Source organism: Telopea speciosissima, chromosome 4 (genome assembly GCF_018873765.1).
Source record: "Telopea speciosissima isolate NSW1024214 ecotype Mountain lineage chromosome 4, Tspe_v1, whole genome shotgun sequence".
In the NCBI taxonomy this organism is placed as follows: Eukaryota; Viridiplantae; Streptophyta; class Magnoliopsida; order Proteales; family Proteaceae; genus Telopea; species Telopea speciosissima.
In genome coordinates, this window is record NC_057919.1 from 47,679,626 (window position 1) to 47,699,754 (window position 20,129).

The window sequence follows — 20,129 nt, forward strand, 5'->3', positions numbered from 1 at the left end:
TAAAGTGCATGGTGGCCTGTACCTGCTTGATGACGGTCGCTTCTCTCCACCACCATTGCCTTCTCCGCTGCATCAGAACTCCTTGGTCTCTTCTGAACTTTACCAGTGGCACTCTCGGTTAGGTCACCCCCCTTTAGGAATTTTAGCTCATTTATTTCCTAGTTTGGTCACCCTACATACTAAGGATGATTTTTTTTGTGAGGCTTGTGTTCTGGCCAAACAGACACGTTCAACTTATCATATTTCAAATAAAAGGAGTTCTTCTTGTTTTAATTTGGTACATTCTGATGTTTGGGGCCCTAGTCGCAAGCCCTCTATTTCTGGTCATCGTTGGTTTGTCTCTTTTATTGATTGTCATTCTAGGAACACTTAGGTTTATCTTTTGCACACTAAAAATCAGGTTTTCTCATGTTTTCAGCATTTTCATAAGATGATTCAAACTCAGTTCCAGGCTACTCTCCAAATATTGAGAAGTGATAATGGAACCGAGTTTACTGAATCACAATTTCAAAAATATTTGGCTGATCATGGCATTATTCACCAAACTAGTTGTGTTGATACCCCTGCCCAGAATGGTATGGCGGAAAGGAAAAACCGCCACTTGTTGGAAATGGCCAGGGCTTTGATGTTTGTGAGGAATGTTCCTTCTCAATATTGGGGGGATGCGGTTCTCACTGCCGCCTATCTCACCAATAGGCTCCCTTCTCGGGTTCTTCATTCCCGTACCCCCTCTGATATTTTACTGGGCCATTCCTCCTTTATTGTCCCTCCCAAAGTCTTTGGGTGTGTGTGTTATGCTAGAGATACCAAATCTCCAGGCAAACTTGAGCCTCAAGGGCTCCGTTGTATTTTTTTGGGTTATTCTCCAACCCAGAAAGGTTATAAGTGTTACCATCCCCCTTCCCGCCGTACCTTGATGAGTATGGATGTTGTTTTCCATGAGACCCTTTCTTATTATTCTTCACCACCTCTTCAGGGGGAGAGTTCTAGTGAAGATGTGTCCTTTGAGATTCCTCCACTAGTGGTTCCTCTAGCTGCTGTCCAGCCTCCTTTACCACCACCCACGGCTACTGCCCAGCCTCCTTTGTATGATGTCCAACCTCCTCCAGCTATTCCTCCTTCACCTAATGGGAATCCTTTACAGGGGGAGACCATAGAAAATAGTGTTGTTAATGATCCTATTCAGGGGGAGCTGACTCCAGTCCAGAGAATTATTGGTGAATTTCAGAAGAGAATTAACAACTCCAACATACTCACCTACACAAGGGGCACAATCAAAAGAGGGCAGTTGCAATTCACTTTAGCACCAATACCCATCCAATTGCCGGCTCCAGATCCAGATCCTCCATCTCCTGGTAATCCCTCTTCTTCCGACCTACCTATTGCTCACCGCAAAGGTACTAGGACTTGTACTTTACATCCCATATCTCGTGTTGTTTCTTATAGTTCTCTTTCTCCATCTTTTCGTGCTTTTATATCTTCTCTTTCTTCTGTTTCGATTCCTAAAACTTGGCAGGAAGCATCTACAGATGGAAAGTGGAAGGCAGCAATGTTGGAAGAAATGAGAGCACTACATAAAAATAATACATGGGAGCTTGTGACTCTTCCTCCGAGAAAGAAACCAGTTGGATGTAAATGGGACTTTGTGGTCAAACAGAAGGCTGATGGTTCTGTGAATCGATATAAGGCACGTCTGGTTGCAAAGGGGTTCACTTAAACTTATGGAGTTGACTATCAGGAGACCTTTGCACCAGTGGCGAAGCTCAACACTGTCAGGGTGCTACTATCTTGTGCTGTAAATTTTGGGTGGGATCTTCAACAGTTAGATGCAAAGAATGCCTTCCTCCATGGGGAGCTTGAGGAGGAGGTATATATAGACATTCCACCAGGCTTCTCTGATGACAAGACCAAGGGCAGGGTCTGTAGACTGAAGCGTGCACTTGATGGGCTGAAACAGTTACCCATGGCATGGCTTGGTAGATTTCACAAGGCTATGATTTCAACAGGTTATAAGCAGAGTAATGCTGATCACACTTTGTTTATCAGACGAGTTGGTGACAAGGTAACTCTTCTCATAGTCTATGTGTATGATATTGTGGTCACTGGTAATGACGGTGATGCTATAAGGGGTTTGAAGCTCCTCCTTGGCCGTGAGTTTGAGGTCAAAGATCTTGGTCCTCTGAAATATTTTCTAGGGATAGAAGTTGCTCGCTCTTCAAAGGGCAACTTTCTTTCTCAAAGAAAATATGTCCTTGATCTATTGACTGAGACAGGGCTGCTAGGCTGTCATCTTTCAGATACTTCTATGGAAGCTACTACAAAACTTTGGCAGTTAATCTACCTTTCTCACACACAACCTGACATTGCAGTTACTGTGAGTTTGGTGAGCCAATTCATGCATGATCCCTATTCCTCTCATATGGATGCAGTCCGTCGTATTTTGAGGTATTTGAAGTCTACTCTAGGAAAGGGAATCCTTTTATCTCCCACTGGTCACCTTAAGATTGAAGTCTATACTGATGCCGATTGGGCTGGCTCTCCTGCTAGGAAATCTATCTTTGGTTACTGTTCCTTTATGGGTGGGAACCTTGTCACATGGTGTAGTAAGAAGCAGAATGTTGTGGCAAGGTCCAGTGCTGAAGCCGAGTTTCGTGCGATGGCCCAAGGAATTTGTGAACTTCTGTGGCTTAGAGGATTATTGCAGGATATCGGTGTTACTGTTCATCTTCCCATGATGCTTTATTGTCACAATAAAGCAACCATTAGCATTGCTCATAACCCTGTCCAGCATGATCGTACTAAACACGTGGAGGTTGACCGACATTTCATCAAGGAGAAGCTTGAAGCCGGCCTCATTTGTGTTCCCTTTGTGAAGTCTACTGATCAATTGGCTAATGTGTTCACTAAGGGACTGAGTAGCAAGCTGTTTCATCCTATCTTAGTCAAGTTGGGCATGCATGACATATATGCTCCAACTTGAGGGGGAGTGTTAGATATATGGCCAGAATACCGTGGGGGTATTCTGGACCTCTTTTCTTTGTTATTTTATTAGTTTTGTATTATGTGGTTTAGTCCCACATTGCTACCGTACATATGTTTACTGTTTTATTACTCTTATAAATAAAGACTGCTTGGGATGAATAGATTATCCAAGCTTTCCCTAATTTTAAATCTGTCCACAGACGGTTTAGTTGTTTGGGGGTTTTTATTTATTTTTTGTTATCAGATTAGCAGAGTGAGAGAGAGAGTATATGCGTTTTGTAGAGTGGAAAATATATCCGATTTGCAGGGTGCGATAGAGAGTATACAGGAGAGCTTTGAGATGAGAGAAGAAAATGCCATAGCACTCAGGCGTCGATTGAAAGATGCAACTGCCCTAGCGTCGATTTGCAGAGGAGAGAGCGTCGATTGAGAGAAGAAAGCACCCTAGTGTTGATTTGCAAAGAGGAGAAAGACGGTTTAGTTGTTTGGGGGTTTTGATTTTTTTTTTATCCGATCGAGTGAGTGTATATCCGATTTGTAGAATAGAAAATATATCCGATTTGCACGCCTCGACTTGCAAAGGGGAAGAGAGACGATTCAGTTGATTGGGGGTTTTGATTTTTTTTTTTCATCACCGTATATTTCTACCAAATAAAATAGGTAGAATATATTAGTATTTGAAAAGGTATATGTAGAAAGAGCAGTTACTATACTTTATCCTTCGACGGTTAGAATTAAAACCCTTGAATCTGACGGTTATTAAAAACCAGTGTAAAAGATTCCTTACATATACAACCGTGCATGAAACTTTTCCCCTTAAAAAAAATTAAACAATTACTTACCTACTAGGAGAACTCGCCGGAGCCGACGAAGGAGGCCGATAGTCACTGGACTGCTGGAGGAGTTCGAAGTCTTGAAGAGGTGAAGAACTTGTCTCTTTCTATCTAACGACTCTCTCCTTCTCTGTTGAGTCTTTTAAATTTCTTTAGATTTCTATTAGGGTATAGTCATTAGTCAATAGTGTTTTTTAATTCTTTTATGTTAATGTGTATTGGAGGTGTAACTTGAAATTACACCTCCAATACACATTAACATAAAAGCATTATCTTTTAAAAGGTAAAAAAAAATAATTATTATTAAAAACTAAAGTTTTATACAATTGAACAAGAATATCGGCCAATATGGCCATATATCGTGGTATGACGTCCATGGAGGTCATATCAGTCGATATTCTTACATATCCCATATCGTTGGTTGATATGCCTACTATTCCAGCGATATGACGCCAGGGCGACGGCATGACAACAATGCTATTAACCATATTGGGTCATGTATCGACCCTATACAGTTGATACTTTTTAGCTATCATATCAGTGCCGTATCGTATCGATATCCTAAAAATAAGATACATATCGTTAGTATCGGCGGCTATGTTAAGATACTTAAAACCTTGGTTTAGACTCCTAAGCTGAATAGGTGTAAGGCTTTAAGCTATTATTTAAATCATTAGAACCGTGGATCTTCTCATTCTCCGCTTTTGAAATTAAATTTGCTTGTGTAAGCTGCTGCTGCTGCTGCTTCTCTTCCACTGTGAAGATTGCTTTTTGTCTGATCAAAACTGGTGGGATTGGTGTGTGATCCTATCCACACCTTCTGGTGTGAAGCCTGGGTGGTTCGTACAAGCTCTCCATCAAATTTTTTTTTTTGTTTTTCCAAACTGCAATTTTTATTCAAGCTTCTGCTGCTGCCGATTGATCTCTGCCACTGGAAGTAAGTGCAACAGTATCCCCATCCCTATACTTCTTCTAAACCCTCCACAGCCCAACCCTAATTTTCCCCCTTTGTTTTCTTCAAATTCCCATAACATAAATCACTCACAGACCAATCCACCAATCCATTACTGCACAAATTTTGATCGAGTGCTCCTCTGCCCCATTGGTACACTGAATCCCCTTTGCAGACCTAACCCATCCAAACTCTAATATCCATCTCCCCCTTCAAAACCCAAAGCTTCCATTATTCTGTCCAGAAAGTCAGAAACTTCCACCCATCATTAGACCACCAAACCCTGGCCGAGTGACCCTCTCTACACTTTGAGAACTCGACCTAAAGCCCTTGCCTAAATTCCCTCTTTAAACCCTAGATCCCTTCACCTTAAACTTTCTAAAAAACCCGAAACCCTAATCTGCTGCCATTCAAGTTTATACACTTCCGTTTACCAAACCATCTCAAGACATTCACTGAAAGACTCCCCTACAACTGCCTAGCATAATCAACCCCTCAAACCCTAACCCTAATTTTGACCTAAACCCATTTTCTGCCCCAATCGGCTTACCAGTCAGTTCCTAGCAGATCCTTTTGTACTGGCTCCTAGTTGGTCCCTAACCAATCTAGGACTACATCAACTTTTTGTTCCTTCGATGAGGCATGTACGAATCCTGCCTGGCCATGTTGTCCTCAAACATAGATGGAAGTACAATGGAAAATCCAGGCCCAGATTGAATAGGAGTCTTTTTTGCATTGAAAGGGAACGGAATTCTTGTTTTTTGTAGCCCAAGGGTCAGCATAGTTGTCACGGCGTGTAGGCGTTGGAGGGGGTCTGGACGTAAGGTGCCACCAACAAGGCGGTAAAGGTGCCCCGCCTAGGTGACGCCTTGACAACCATGCAAGGGTGCTTGATGATGGAGCAGATTGGAGGTTAAGGATAGTGGTACAGGTGATCATTACCTGTATCACCACTGTAGTAGTACATCTCTGGAGGCTAACTCATTGCATACGAATTGCCAGATAATTGGATCTTCTACAAATATCTCATTCTGTAACCAAGATCTAGCAACACTATGGAAGATTAATTGACTAGGAATTTGCTACATACAGACTGTTTTCTTCAACATATTTTATTTGTTAATCTTTTTGTTATTGCTGTCATTTTCTTTCTTAATCATGTCTATTGTATTACTTTATTGCCCCAGCCTTAGGTTGTCTATCATAATAATATTTTTATAGGTATTCTTTTAAAAATTAAAACAAAAGAAAAAAGCTTTATTTGAAACCAAAAGAATGATACATTCATGACCTTGAGCTCTTCCGTTTAAGCCTAAGCTAACTAAACACTTGAATTTACAAAAGCTCATGAGACATGGAGTGGAAAAACAAGGTGGCAGTAAAATGATTGATGCAAATAAAGTAAATAACAGAAAGTCTAACTGGGGCCTTACCACAGAAAGACACCATTTTGATCAACATGAGAAGTGGCCAAAACATCCATATTGGGTGACAGGGACAATGCCGTGATAGCCACATCCACTTGTACTGCATCAATCTGTCTTGCGAGGATAACATCCCAAATTCTAAGACTTCCATCCATACTGGATGACAAAAGCCATTTCCCATCCTCACTGAAACACAAATCAGTAATTCGATCTGTATGGCCTTCAAATTTACGGACAATTCTTAAGGCAACAATGTCAAACACACGGAGAACCATATCATCGGCTACAGTTGCCAAAAGCCCTAAAAATCACGTAGAATACCATATAATCATAATATGCTCCAAAAGTATGTAATTTGTAAAAGATAATGAAACAACATAAACAAATTACCATTGGATCGATGATAAACTAACTTGACCACAGAGCAACCAACTTCCAATCTGGATTTCAAATCACGCCCCTTGAAATCCCAGATCTGCACAGGGACCCAATGAATGATGAACTTTCAAGCAGAACCCAACTGATTAGAATTTGTTTCATTCTGAGAGACTATTTAAACACCACCAATGAGTGTTGGGACACTACAGTAGGTTCTCCCAAAACATATGACCAGGAAGGGACAATCACCATATTCTAGAAGTATACAGGCAATGGACTGTCCATGTTATCCACTCCCCCCTCATTTTCTTTTTTAAGTTAGTGTAATAATGTCATAGATTGGGGATTCTGCTAGCTTGTACCAATTAGAGAGTTGTTGTGCTGGCCACCATTTCTGGTTAATCATTTGTTATAGATTATTTTTGAATATCTTGCTCCTTTTTTCTTATTCTTAGGTTTCTGCTTGTCCTTTGTAATAAGTATTAACCTCGTCATTTTGTGTAATAACAGATATTTCCAACATTGATAAAAAAGAAAGAAGACATGACAACATTATATATTGAATAAAGCAAATAATAATTTACAAAAAGCTGTATCATCCAGTGACCTATTCCCTTACTTTTTAATAATTTTTTTAATGTTTAGGTCCCTCTATGTAGAGCGTCCCAGTACACGAGGCTCGCACTACAGCAGGGTCTGGGAGGAGCAAATGTACTAAGACTTACCCCCATGCTTTGTGGAGAGACTGTTTCCATGTTTCGAACCAGCAACCTGATGGCTGCAATAGCATAACTTATTAACCGTTAGGTCTCTCTATCTATTCCCTAGATTTTAAATACTTTTTTGAAAATTTGGGATAGGGGTTTTCCTTCTTTTAAAGGTGAAGGTTACTGTTGGAATATGTAATCCAGAATACCCCCAGGGTATTCTGGTCCTTTTGGGGTAGTTTAATTGTTATTCATTAGGTATAGACTGCTGCTCTTATAGAGTCAGCTAGTTAGGGGTATTTCTGTCCCCTTCGTAATTTTCCCTCTATTATAAATAGAGGGCTTACCTATCCAAGAAATTATTCTAGCCATTCTCTAATTCTCTCATTCACGGTTCTGCTAACATGATATCAGAGCCTCCTAATCTGATCTAGGGTTACAGAACAGCCCCCAAACCATCGTTTCACTTTCTCCCTCCTTTCTCTCTCTCTCGGCTTCTCCTCCTTCTGTTTTTTTGGTTCTCATCCTTTTAAGAGGGCAGCACTAATGAGGTAATCCAATGATTTAATTGCTGCCCTCCTCCCAATTTACCATTTTTTATAACCAAAATTTCTAATCGATACTGCTAGAACCATACCTGCGATATTGGAGATTTTCAGAAATTTTTGAAGATCAGATTCCTCTCACTCATGAAGGCTGATCCTCCATTGTTGGAGCTTCCTATGCAACCATTCCCAGCACCTATCTACCTTCTTCCATCTACTCCCCTCTCACCTTTTCAGGGTTTTTCAAAACCCTGACTCCAATCGATTTTAGGGTTCCTCTTTTCAGTTGTTGCTGATTTTTGAGGGGTGATTCTCCACTACTATAAGGACCACTCGACCTCAATATTAGCCGCTTTCCAAGTGTTTGAAGACCCCTACCCTAATCGATCCTTATTTTCAGGGTTTTACAAAAACCCTGACACAAATCGATTTTTGGGTTAGGGTTACTACTGCTGGAGTTTTTTGGAGATGTTTCTACCATCAGGAAGGACAATTTACTTCATCAATACATGGCTTGAAGAAGTTCTATTTCATGTGATAGCTGCTGCCCTATTTTTTTATGCAATTTTTTGGTGTTTTTCCCTCTTGAAGATCAAGTCTCAATCACAAATAGAGATTGGTTATTTGTATTGGAGATCCATTCAAGTAGCTGAGGACAGCATCTATTCCAAGATAACATCAATCTTTGACAAGTCATCATCAATTTTTTGAAGCCCCCTTCCCTACAATCGATCTCACCTTTTAGGGTTTGTAAAAAACCTGACTATAATCGATCTTAGGGTTAGGGATGTCCTCTCTTGCAGATTTTTTGAGGGGAGTTTTATCAACATCAGAGGAGTATTCAACTCAAATATCAGCTTCATTCTTGGAGTATTTTTTTTTTAAAAGTTCAGGTTTCATCAATCCAACTATCAACCTATATTTTTTTCTGGTTCCTATGTGGCTGGCTGCATCAATTCCTATTGGATCTACTAAGTTATTATCTACTACTTGCTGGTTCTATTGAGCCTTAATTCATCCCTTGCTGGTTTTGTTGATTGGCTTCTGTAAGCATGACTGGTTAACATGTTAATGCTACCTTCATGAGGACTACTGCTGCCCTAGTCTTGAGACTGTCCGCCTAATATTGGACATCGAAGTTCTTTCACCTTATTGAAGAATCGAATCTACTACCTAGGAGATCAGTTTCTATTTGGGATTACAACAATTGTTCCATGGTTATTGGTTGCGACTATGAACCTACTCAGTTGTGTGAAGCTTTTCTACAGATATCTTCATCAATTCTATTCAGCGTATGGGATTGGAGCTTTTTTTGGACACTAGTACTTTCTTGTGTGAAGATCGATCAAGTTTTTAAAGATTGGAGCCTTTCCATTATTCCAAATCAGATTTGTTTTTCCTTCTTTAAATCAAATCTGAATATTGGAGTTTCGTGTTCGATTCTGCTCTGCAGGAGTTTCCATCTCAGAAGTTAGTTTGATCGATTGATGAAGGTTGAAGATTGATGTGCTGCCTTGCTCCATGACTCTTTATCCCACTGCTTCTTCAATTCCCATACCCCGTACATTTAGCATTTACCCATACCAACCTTGTGAATTTCTGGTAACTTCTAATTTGCCATCCCTTTTTCCATTACCCATAGCACCTTTGGAGAATTCTAGAAGATTATACTTTTGCATTGTCCCTTACATCATCTTCGTTATTTGTCCACGTGTACTACTACACGTGAGGGGGAGATTATATACAATACTTGCAGACATTGCAGAAAGCAAAACTTGTAGGAACATGTGTGCAAAACATAGAAAATCAGTTTTTTTCCACCATTGCCATTGGGTATCTTCAGTTATTGGGTTGAACTTGTCGTAAGGGGGAGATTGAAGTATTGAAGATATTTGGTTGTTGCCTATTTGTGGATTTAGAGTTGGGTTGATTCAGTTTTTTCAGTTGCCTGATTCAGTTTATTCTGCTGCTTGTTGCCCTAGTTATTTAACTTCAAGATTTTATGTCACTATGACAATCTGAGATTCATCACTGGATAGCTATTGAAGATCGTTGAAAGCTGCCTTTTTTGGAAGAAATTCCAGTCCTGGTTTGCTGATCATGTTTGTCCAGGTTTTGAAGATCAATTATTTTCAAGTTCTTAAAGGTTTATTTTGGAGCTTCATTCATCTGTCAAGCTGGACTCTATTGCAACTCTGTTTCTTCCCATTTTGTTCAAGTTGGGCATTAGTGCCTTATATGCGCCAGCTTGAGGGGGAGTGTTAGAATGTCGGAATGTTAGCATTTTTTATTTTTTCTTATTAGTTCAAGCTGGAGCTTTTTATAGTATATGTATAATCCAGTTTGAGAGGGAGTATTGGAATATGTAATCCAGAATACCGTGGGGGTATTCTGGTCCTTTTAGGGTAGTTTAATTGTTATTCATTAGGTATAGACTGCTGCTCTTATAGAGTCAGCTAGTTTAGGGGTATTTCTGTCCCCTTTGTAATTGTCCCTCCATTATAAATAGAGGGCTTACCTATCAATGAAATTATTCTAGCCATTCTCTAATTCTCTCATTCTCGGTTTTGCTAACAGTTACACATTCTGTTAAATACTTATTAATAATTTTTTAGGGTTTCCTTCTTTTAAAGGTGAAGAGGTCCACATTCTTTTTCCAACTTTTTAACAATTTTCGAATTGTTGCTTTAGTGTAGCCAGGTTCCCATGGAACAACCCTTTTCTCTATGAATTAAATTTTCATATAGGAAGGTTTGAGTGTGAGTTTGGGACATATTTTTACACTTTTTTCTTTTTCTTTTGGTCTTTTCTTTTTCTAATCCCATGTTTAAAAAATTATTAATCCGTTTTTTTTTTTTTTTTTGGATAGATATGCAGATCAATCATTAAGTCATTAAACTATTTTGGACTCCAAAGCATCTTTTGGAGAATCAGCTATTGCTCACATAATTTACCCGTATACTCTTAATAAATATTATGTCACAAATCAAGAGAAAAAAAGTGTCAACAGATGCATTTAAATTTTACACTTTTTGTACATTTATTTATTATTTATAGGAAAGATCATTGTTACACGTTTGGCACAATGACCCACTAATTTCGAGCTTTGTGGAGGATAATGTAACAAAATTTACAATTACATAAGTGGTCTTCTAGATTAGCCTCTTTAATTTGATGGTCTAACTCAATTAGTTAGCCCACTTTGTGTTGAGCTTTTTCCCCCTTTATTTACATGTTTAGCTGATTAGAACCTCACTTTCAAAATCACTCTTTTTTTTTTTGGCTACATGGAGGACTTTGTCTGCAATGAAATTTTACACAATGAGCAGGCTTTATGTGAGGACCAACACAACAGCTGTTGTGCTACTTCCTTCCCTTATTATGTCTGTCTGTACACATCTACTTCATTTGCTTCTTTATTTCTCTTTTTCTGTTTTAACTCGGTCACATTGAGCCAAAGATAAATTGCACTTGTATCTTCCTGTACAACACTTTTGTGACCTCAGTTTTAAGTTTTGTCAATGACATCTAGAATACAAACCTTTACATCTCCACGATATCCAGCACTCATCATGAGGGTATTTGTAGCATCACAAGCAACTCCAACCACTTCACTGTCATGGGCACCACTGCTTCTTTCATTAATGTCTATGTAGCTGCCTCGGCTGATTCCGGATTGGAGATTAAATCTCTCAATCCAACCACCTTCCGTCCCCAGAACAGCAAAATTACCACAAGCACTGATTGCACAAGTCTGCCACATGAGAAAGAGTTCTCATGAACTCTAGAGATTTAGCGAAAAAACAAATGGAAAGAGGATCTACAGGGCAATACCATACATTGGAAGCTCGTTGCACATCAATTCGACACACAATATGCCTAAGTAATTAAATGAAATTACAAAATACAATACTGTGAAAAAGAAATGAGAAGCATACCTTAATGGGTGTTTGATTGTCCGAGCATGGTGTTAGGATGTGCTCACCAAGGACAAAGTTCTGAAGCCTCCACACATATGCCCGTGGAGTATCCATATGGCAAGTTACAACATTGCACCAATCACGTTCACGGATCTCAGCTAAAATTGGTTTTTATATACAAGAGAAAAAAAAATGAACAGAACAAGTAAGGGCATTCTTCATATTAAATGTACAAATGCTTTTACTGAATATGACGGTAGCATTCACTACCACTAGCTTATCTGTTTCACAATGTCAGTATGTCATGATATCTAGCTGAGTCTTGCAACTTTTATGACCTAAAAGACCTTGAAACCATTTACAAAAGAATAAAGAAAAAAAAAACAGCCTAAAGATTGACACATGCAATTTACTATTGTTTAATAATAATAAAAATAATGTAATTCTAGATTGGTAGAAGAACAACTAGAAGCCAATAACCAGGATCTGTCTTGAATGGGTAATTCGGCTAGGTCAAATATGTGAAAATTGCAAAATTAGGGTTTGATAAGACCTAGGGTTAGATGTTAGGGTTAAATTAGGAGAGTGTGGATTATATGGGAGAGAAGAGATGCGAAGTTTTTTTTTGGGTGAATAAAAATTTCATTACAAAAAAGAAGCAGCCCTCAAAAAGGAGGGAGGTAAACAAGAACCAGCAGCAGAAGCTCAAACAGGGGAGCCAGCTGGGATAAGGGAGAGAGAAGAAAGACCCCAGGAAACAACAATTAGTCTGTTCCTTGGGGTGTCAATACAAGAAGTAGGAGCAACCAAACTAAGCTTAGATTTGATTTCAAAAGAGATGGACTCCCAAATCTGATTAGCAGATCTGGATTTGGAGGTCCATTTCCAAAGATTGCGCTCCATCCAAATGTGGCTAATGGAAGCTGAGAAAGCCATCTTCCCAATCATGTCTCAAAGAGTAGAACCACCAAAGGTCATGTCAACCCAAATCCATTCATGATCAAAAGGGAGAATCCTCCTATTTCTTGGCCAGCATTTGGAGAGGATCCCTTTCCAGATAGAGCGGGAGAAGGGGCACTCAAAGAAGAGATGGTTCGAATCTTCAATCGCATTCCAACATAGGTCACAATTGGGAGAAACCATAATGTGGTGATGTCTGAGGAAAGCTTGCGTTGGGAGGCAGTTGGAGAAGACTCTCCAAGTCGTGAAGCTGTGCCTAGGGATGTGATGCTTGAACCAGACGAGCTTCCTCCAAGGAACGAGCGAGAGCCGAGTTCTAACAAGATCCCAAGCAGATTTGGAGCTGAACTTACCCAAGGAACTAGGCAGCCAAGAAACACAGTCATCCCTTATGAAGGGTCTTCTGGAAATAGAGGGCAATAAGTTCCAGATAGGGGTTAGAGCTGGAGTAGATGAATCAAGGGGGTCCCATCCGTCGGCATTAAGAATATCAGCCACCAAGGCATTTCTAGGCAGCCCAGAACCATAGACATGCCAGTGATCTAACCAAAGCTGAGTGGAGTTCCCATTACCAATGTGAGTTTGGATAGAACCAAGAACCAAGGGTCGGACATCCATAATTTTGCGCCAGGTCCAAGAAGCATCAGAAGATAAATGGACAGTCCAGATAGAGTCAGAACGAAGAAGGCTTGAATATATCCACTCTACCCAAATACTTTTTGCCTTGGACACAATCTTCCACAACAATTTGATAATGCCGGCTTGCTTCACATCCTTTATCCTTCTGATACCCAACCCTCCTTCCACGAAAGGATGACACACAGAGTCCCAACTAATAGGCCGAAGGAATCTGGTAACATCAGAGCCTTTCCAAAGAAAAGAAGACATGAGTGATTCCAGAGACTTGATGATGGAATGAGGCAGCCCATAGATACCTGACCAATAAATGTAGGAGGCTTGGAGGACAGACTTGACAAGCACCAGACGACCCGCATAAGAAAGAAGTTTGCCCTTCCATAGTTGAAGCCGTTTCCTTATAAGATCCAACATAGGAGTGCAGTGATGCGCCGAAAGTCTCGCCGGGATCAAAGGTAGGCCCAGATATTTCACAGGAAGCTGACCAATACTGAAACCACAAATATTCTTCAGACCTTCTTTTACCTCATCAGGAACTCCAGCAAGGAAGAGAAGAGACTTGGTGGGGTTGATATGAAGCCCCGATAAGTCTTGAAAGTGCTGCAAACAGTTCATGATGGACTCAAAGGAGGCTATGGAGGCCTTGGAGAAGATCATGAGATCATCAGCGAAAGCCAGGTGAGAGAGCTTGAGGGCTTTGCATTTGGGTATAGTGGAGATGAGATGCTGGTCCGTGCATAATTGGATTTCCCTGGATAGAAATTCTAAAGCTAAGGTGAAGAGGTATGGGGATAAGGGGCATCCTTGGCGCACACCAACAGTAGAGGCAAAGTAGCCAATTGGGCTGCCATTAACAAGCACAGAGAACCTGGGGGTGGAAATGCAGCAGTGAATCCAATGGATGAAAACCATAGGGAACCTCATCTTGATCAAGACATTTGCAATAAAATCCCATCTGAGAGAGTCAAAAGTTTTATGGATATCGATCTTCATAAGAGCAGCAGGAGAGTGATTTTTTCTTTCAAAACCTCGGACAATCTCATTTCAAAGGAGGATATTATCAGAAATGCTTCTACCAGGAATGAAGGCAAACTGATTCTGACTGACAAGCAGATCCACCACTTTCTTGAGCCTCAAAGCAAGGATTTTAGCTATGAACTTGTAGATGAGATTGCAAAGGGAGATGGGCCTGAAGTCTGTCATCACAGAATCACCCTCCTTCTTAGGAATGAGGCACAGAAAGGTATGATTCACCTCAGAGATCCGGTTGGGGTTGAAAAAGAAGCTTCTAATGGCTTTGATGAGATCCTCCTTTATGATGTCCCAAGCTGCTAAAAAGAAGCCCACGCTAAAACCATCAGGTCCAGGAGCCCGATTCAGCTTAGTGGAATGGACAGCGGCAATAATTTCATCTTCATTGGGAATCGCATTGAAAGACTGAATGAGATCATCGGGGATGAACTTGTTGATCACATTATCAGGGAATAGATCAGCCTCATCCGAATGATCCGAGAAGAGATTCATGAAGTAATTCACTGCCATGTCTTTGATGTCTTTCACATTTGTTATTGGAGAACCATCCGGAGCATGCAACTGAAGAATGGAGTTGTAGTTGATTCTGGACTTCAAGGAGCGATGGAAGTAGGCTGAGTTAGAATCCCCTAAATCCAGCCACTTGATCCTGGACTTTTGTTTCAGGAAATTTTCTTCTTGATTGAGGAGCATGGCTAGTTCAAGACCAACAGCTTTTTCATCAGCAGCTAATTGGCTATTGAGGTTGTCCCTTTGAATTTGAAGCTGGATGTTAACAAGCTTGTCTTTACATTCCTGCACATTTTGAGAGACATTTCCGAAGATACTGGTATTCCAAATTTTGAGGGCAGATTTCACATTCCTAAGCTTCCTTGCCAAAGCTAGGAGAGGGGAGGAGAAAGCTTGGACAGGCACATCCCAAGCATCCTTCACAGTGGTCAGTAAGGTGGGGTGAGAGGACCACATGTCAAAATATTTAAAGGGCTTTGGACCAAAGGAGTTATAAGGTTGAATGGACAAGAGGATGGGGCTGTGATCAGATATCCCTGGAGTGTCAAAATTGGCAAAGGAAGAAGGGAAGGAGGACAGCCAAGTTTCATTCACCAAGATCCGATCCAGTTTACAGTCAATTCTGGAAGTACCAACCCTTTTGTTGCTCCAGGTAAAGGGGAGACCTGTCCACCTGAGATCATCAAGGCCCAAATCCTCAATGCAATCATTGAAATCAGAAATAGGTTGAGGGTCCAAATGGTGTCCTCCCTGTTTTTCAAACCCAAATCTGATTACATTAAAATCACCACCAATACCCCAAAGTAAAGAGCCAATGGGACCAGCAAGGTTGCGGAGATCAGACCAAAGAGCTTGCCTCAGAATGGGACAATTGAAAGCATACATGACAGTGAAAAAGAAGGAAAATTGGTTAAGGCAGTCTGAGAAGTTTAAATGGATAAATTGGTCTGAGGAGGACAGCATTGATATTTTGATTTTTGAGGGGTCCCATAACACCCATATACGACCATCAGGGTGATGGGCAAAATTCGATAAGAAGGACCAGCCAGGAGCAATGGAGGAGCAAATCCTCGAGGAGTTTGGTTCTTTGACATGAGTTTCAAGCAAGCAGCAGAAAGTGGCTTGATGATGCCGAAGAAGGGAACGAACAGCAGCATGTTTACAAGGGGAATTAAGACCCCGAGTATTCCACACGATGCCAAGATTCATTGGGAGAGCTTAGAGGATTGCAACTCAGTCCCTAGAAGCCGGGACATAATGCTGGCACTACGAGAAGCAGAGGGGCTTCGGTGCCAGTGGGAAAGCAGCAGAGGTTGGAGGGGCCATAGAAGCTGAAGGGGTATTGAGAGGAGGAGAACCGGGTAAGGACGAAGGAGAAACAGGGCAAAGAGAGACCAGATCAGAGAGGCGAGAACCCGACCCGGTTGGGTTAAGAGAGTTGTTGGGTGACAAGGTGGGGTGGGGCCCAGAGGAATCTGACGAGGCTTTCTTCTTTTTTTTTTTTCTTTTTTTCCTTCTGGCTCTTGTCTTTCTTTTTGGATTTACCAGTCTTAGGTGAGGGTAAAAGGGGGATTTAACTAATAAGAGATGGGGAGGGTGGAATAGTCAAAAGGGGGGGGGGTGGCCCACAACGGAAGAAGCTGCGTTATCAACAAAAGGGGAAGTATCGGGGAGGAGAGTAAAGAAGAGGAGCAGGGGGACAAAAGGAGAGGGAGATCTCTCGCAGATCGAAGGCTTGATCGCAGCGGCAAAGGTTCTTCCATAGCCACCAAGGGGTCAACTCAGAGAGACAAGGCAAGCAACTTCGCAGCATGACGGTCGGGTGTCAACCTCGACATACGAGAGCCGCTTCGATGGGCAGCAGAATCAATGATCCGCTTCGAAGCAAGCGACAGGTTCCGTAGGGGAGTCGTCAGTTAAGGCAGCAAATCGGTTTTGCCCAATGGATAAAGGGTGGGAGCCAAGAATGCTGTCTTGTCTGGCTACAGGGGCATTCCGGTGCCGACGGCGAGCTCTCGAACAAGTGCGCCCTCTGGAATGGCGAAAATCCAAGGGGAGGGTGGGTTTAGATCTTTGCACATGGACCTCAGGTGGACGAGAGGCTTCAGGAGGAGCACAAATAGGTGAATTGTGTCCAAACTTCTTGCAGAACAAGCAGTGGCGAGGCTTCCACTCGTCATGGACTTCCTGTTCAAAGGAATGGTCATCACCATCATTCAAGGTGATGAAGGATGGAAGGGGGTCTTCTGCTGAAACTTCGACGTAGATTCAAGCATACGCGAGGCGCAATTTTCTCATGGTGCGCATGTCAAAGAACATCGGTTTTCCTAGGACTGAGCCCACTGCACTAAGACCATCCGTACACCAGAAGTGAAGGGGAAGGCCTGGAAGCGAAACCCAAAGAGGGATGGAGGAGAGGTCGACGCGGCGGAGCTGCAAGTGTCGATGCCACTGTCGAAGGAAGATAGGCTTCTTGCCGACATGCCAAGGACCACCTTCAAGCACATGGATCTTATCAGAGTCGTCAGAGAATTTGAAAATGAAAACTCCATTGTCCAGGGGGTAGATGTCGAGGTTGCCGAGAGCTTTCCATTGCCGAGTAAAAGAAGATTTAACAATGTGGAAAGCAGGTCTGGAGTCGAGGAAGTGACCCACTAAATGTGATTCCCAGATCTTTGCTTCATCGTCCAGAACACCAGTGGAGTAGCAAGCAATTTTAGAAGAACCAACCACTAAGGGATCAACGAAATGAAGGGAAAGACCTTCATTCGCAGGGGAGGAGGCGAGAGGCGAAGAGAAGAAGGAAGTCCAACTTGGAGCAGGGACAGAGGGAGGAATGTCTGAATCAGAGGGGGGGGGTCAGGGATTGGTGGAGGAGGGTTAGGGATTGGAGGGGGTGAAGGGGAAGGCATGCTTCCGACAGGGGTGAGAAAGTCAAGTTACCGAAGGAGACAGGTTGCTAGAGAAGAAGGTCAAGTAGGAAGCCGGAGTGCCATCGATATTTTCCGACAACTTTTTCTGTCAGCGAGAGAGACGAGAATTATTAATCATTACTTGAAAAAAATCCTTTCTCTTTAATGACTATCTTACTTTTTGAGATGCAAAGTTATAGTTAAATCAGCTGACTAAACCTGAAGTTATTGAGGAATCCTAGTAGAAATAGAATTGAGGGGTAAAAGGGTAATTACAGAAAATTGGCTGGGTGGACGGTATGAAATTTGAACCAAGTCTCTCTTAGGGTTTGAGGAAGATTCAATCAAAATTTCAGCAGGTTCTAACGGTTAGATTTGTCTGGTCAGAATTCTCGCGAAAATCACCTTGCATGTGGACCTTCTAGAAGGGAAGAAGAATAATTGCAGAATTTCAATTTCAAACATCCTGTTGTTTGAAAATATCTTGAACCTTCCAAAGAATTTCCAGCAACTGAATATTTTTCTTCAAGGGATCAGCTAGGGCAGAACTGGAGCTTGAATGAAACTTGAATGGAGATCGATGGAACGGTGTTGGGTAAGGGAATGGCTATCTCAGCCAGGGCATCTCACCCAACCAATCTTAGGATTTTCACAAAGGCTAAAGCCAATATTTCATTAATCAAATTCGTGACCAATGCTGGCCTCCCTTACAAACTTATATAGAAGACTCAAAAATAGACTTAGACACAAAAGGAAAGGCCTAACCCTATCCTTAACTAATAAGGTAAACCTAAATTGACTAGGAAAGTGAGATACTAAAGAAACAGACTCAAAATAGGACTCTAACTAAACTAATGAACTAAATCCCGTTTTCCTACTTTCTACCCATATTTTAGGGTCACTAAATAAGCCAATTACAAAGTAAACCCATGGGATCAAAGTCCCAATACATATATGACCCAACCCAAAGCTTATTTCCACTAAAATAAGCCCCAAGTGACTTATCTACATCAAATAATAATAATCATTTATTGATTTGTGAAGGGGAAAACCCCATAAAAAAGAGTCATGGGGAGATTCCTTGTTTATAAGATTTGCAAGAACTGAACTCTGGTTAAATTATAATGCATCTCATTGCATGAAAGCTTTATCTTTTTGACCATGTACCTTCAATATAAAGAAATAAATACCATGACCAAGAAACAAAATTTAGTGCGAGACACAAACTAGAAAAGGACAAATATTCCAAATAAATCAGAAGTTTTCCCCTTTTTTAACTTCTATGCAAACCTGTAAATACATGGAAAGAGCAGGCTTAGAGAGGGAGACACTTACCACAATCAAATGCAACAACAGGCTTCAATTTTATTTCATCCACCTGGAACAAAAAAGTTTCCACGGTTACCCCTCAAAAAAAATTTTCCAGTATGTTAACAATTTTGCTTATCATTAACTGCATTATTTGGAGAACAGAACAATGGAAAAACCGAAAAAGTGAAATGGTTCAGCGAACTGTAAGGGAATTTTTAAGAAGCTGGCATTTGCCAAGGAATTGATCATCAAGGAGTCTTGCATTCCTGTATAGGTACAAACATGTTGTATGATCGTAATATCTAGTCCATCCTATTCCAAGAGATAAATAATAAAAAAATGGTCCAGAAAAAGAATCCACAGTTGTGTTAATAAGATCATCTAGTCAGGTTTTACCACAACAGACGGTAATAGTGGAGCAATCCAACGATCCTTTACGATATAATGACATAAAAAGAAAAAAGTAACAGTATAGTATATGGTGCATACACTTTAGGAAAGCTATATGCACAAAAGTGAAATCAGAAAACTTGTTCCTCTTGTACCTTCATCCTAAGTTTCCTTGCCCTTTTAGAGATATGTCGTTGAGAAAGCTCTCTACTTTGTTGATCCTGGTCACCCAGAGCCCAGATTCAAAAGATAAAAGAACGTATTAAAAAAATATCCAAAAACTTATCCAGTAATACATGAATGCAGAATAAAATTTTCTTTTTCACACCCAGGGATGGGAGGTAAGATAAGCAGACTTCCATCCACTGAAAATAAAGAAAAATAAAAATAAGATAAAAGAACAAAATGTGATGACTAACATGGTCCATTCTATGTACACGTTTACTTGCAAGGAAAAAGGACCAAGCAAAGGAGGAGGCGGCTTCTCTCTCTCCCTCACACACACACCAGATTGGGGCTTGCTGTGGATTTCAGGTATTTCAGGCATCGTCGATTTCACTTGTTAGGATTTTGCATAGATCATCAAGCTCCTTCTCACTAGATGGAAATGCCATGAGATTAACAGGCTTCTACC

The 20,129-nt window shown here is 41.0% G+C and overlaps 1 protein-coding gene across 1 annotated transcript in view; it reads right to left on the minus strand.

The window, feature by feature from the left end:
• Positions 1-6,196: 6,196 nt before the first annotated feature.
• The window catches only part of LOC122657771 (U3 small nucleolar RNA-associated protein 21 homolog), a 29,178-nt gene continuing 15,245 nt past the window's right edge, over positions 6,197-20,129 (minus strand). The window contains exons 3-8 of the mRNA XM_043852565.1: positions 19,651-19,716; positions 19,130-19,172; positions 11,763-11,902; positions 11,366-11,578; positions 6,585-6,669; positions 6,197-6,495 (exon numbers count right to left, since the gene is read on the minus strand). Coding sequence (XP_043708500.1) covers positions 6,197-6,495; positions 6,585-6,669; positions 11,366-11,578; positions 11,763-11,902; positions 19,130-19,172; positions 19,651-19,656 — 786 coding nt within the window. The 5' untranslated portion in view covers positions 19,657-19,716. The remainder of the gene's footprint in view (positions 6,496-6,584; positions 6,670-11,365; positions 11,579-11,762; positions 11,903-19,129; positions 19,173-19,650; positions 19,717-20,129) is intronic.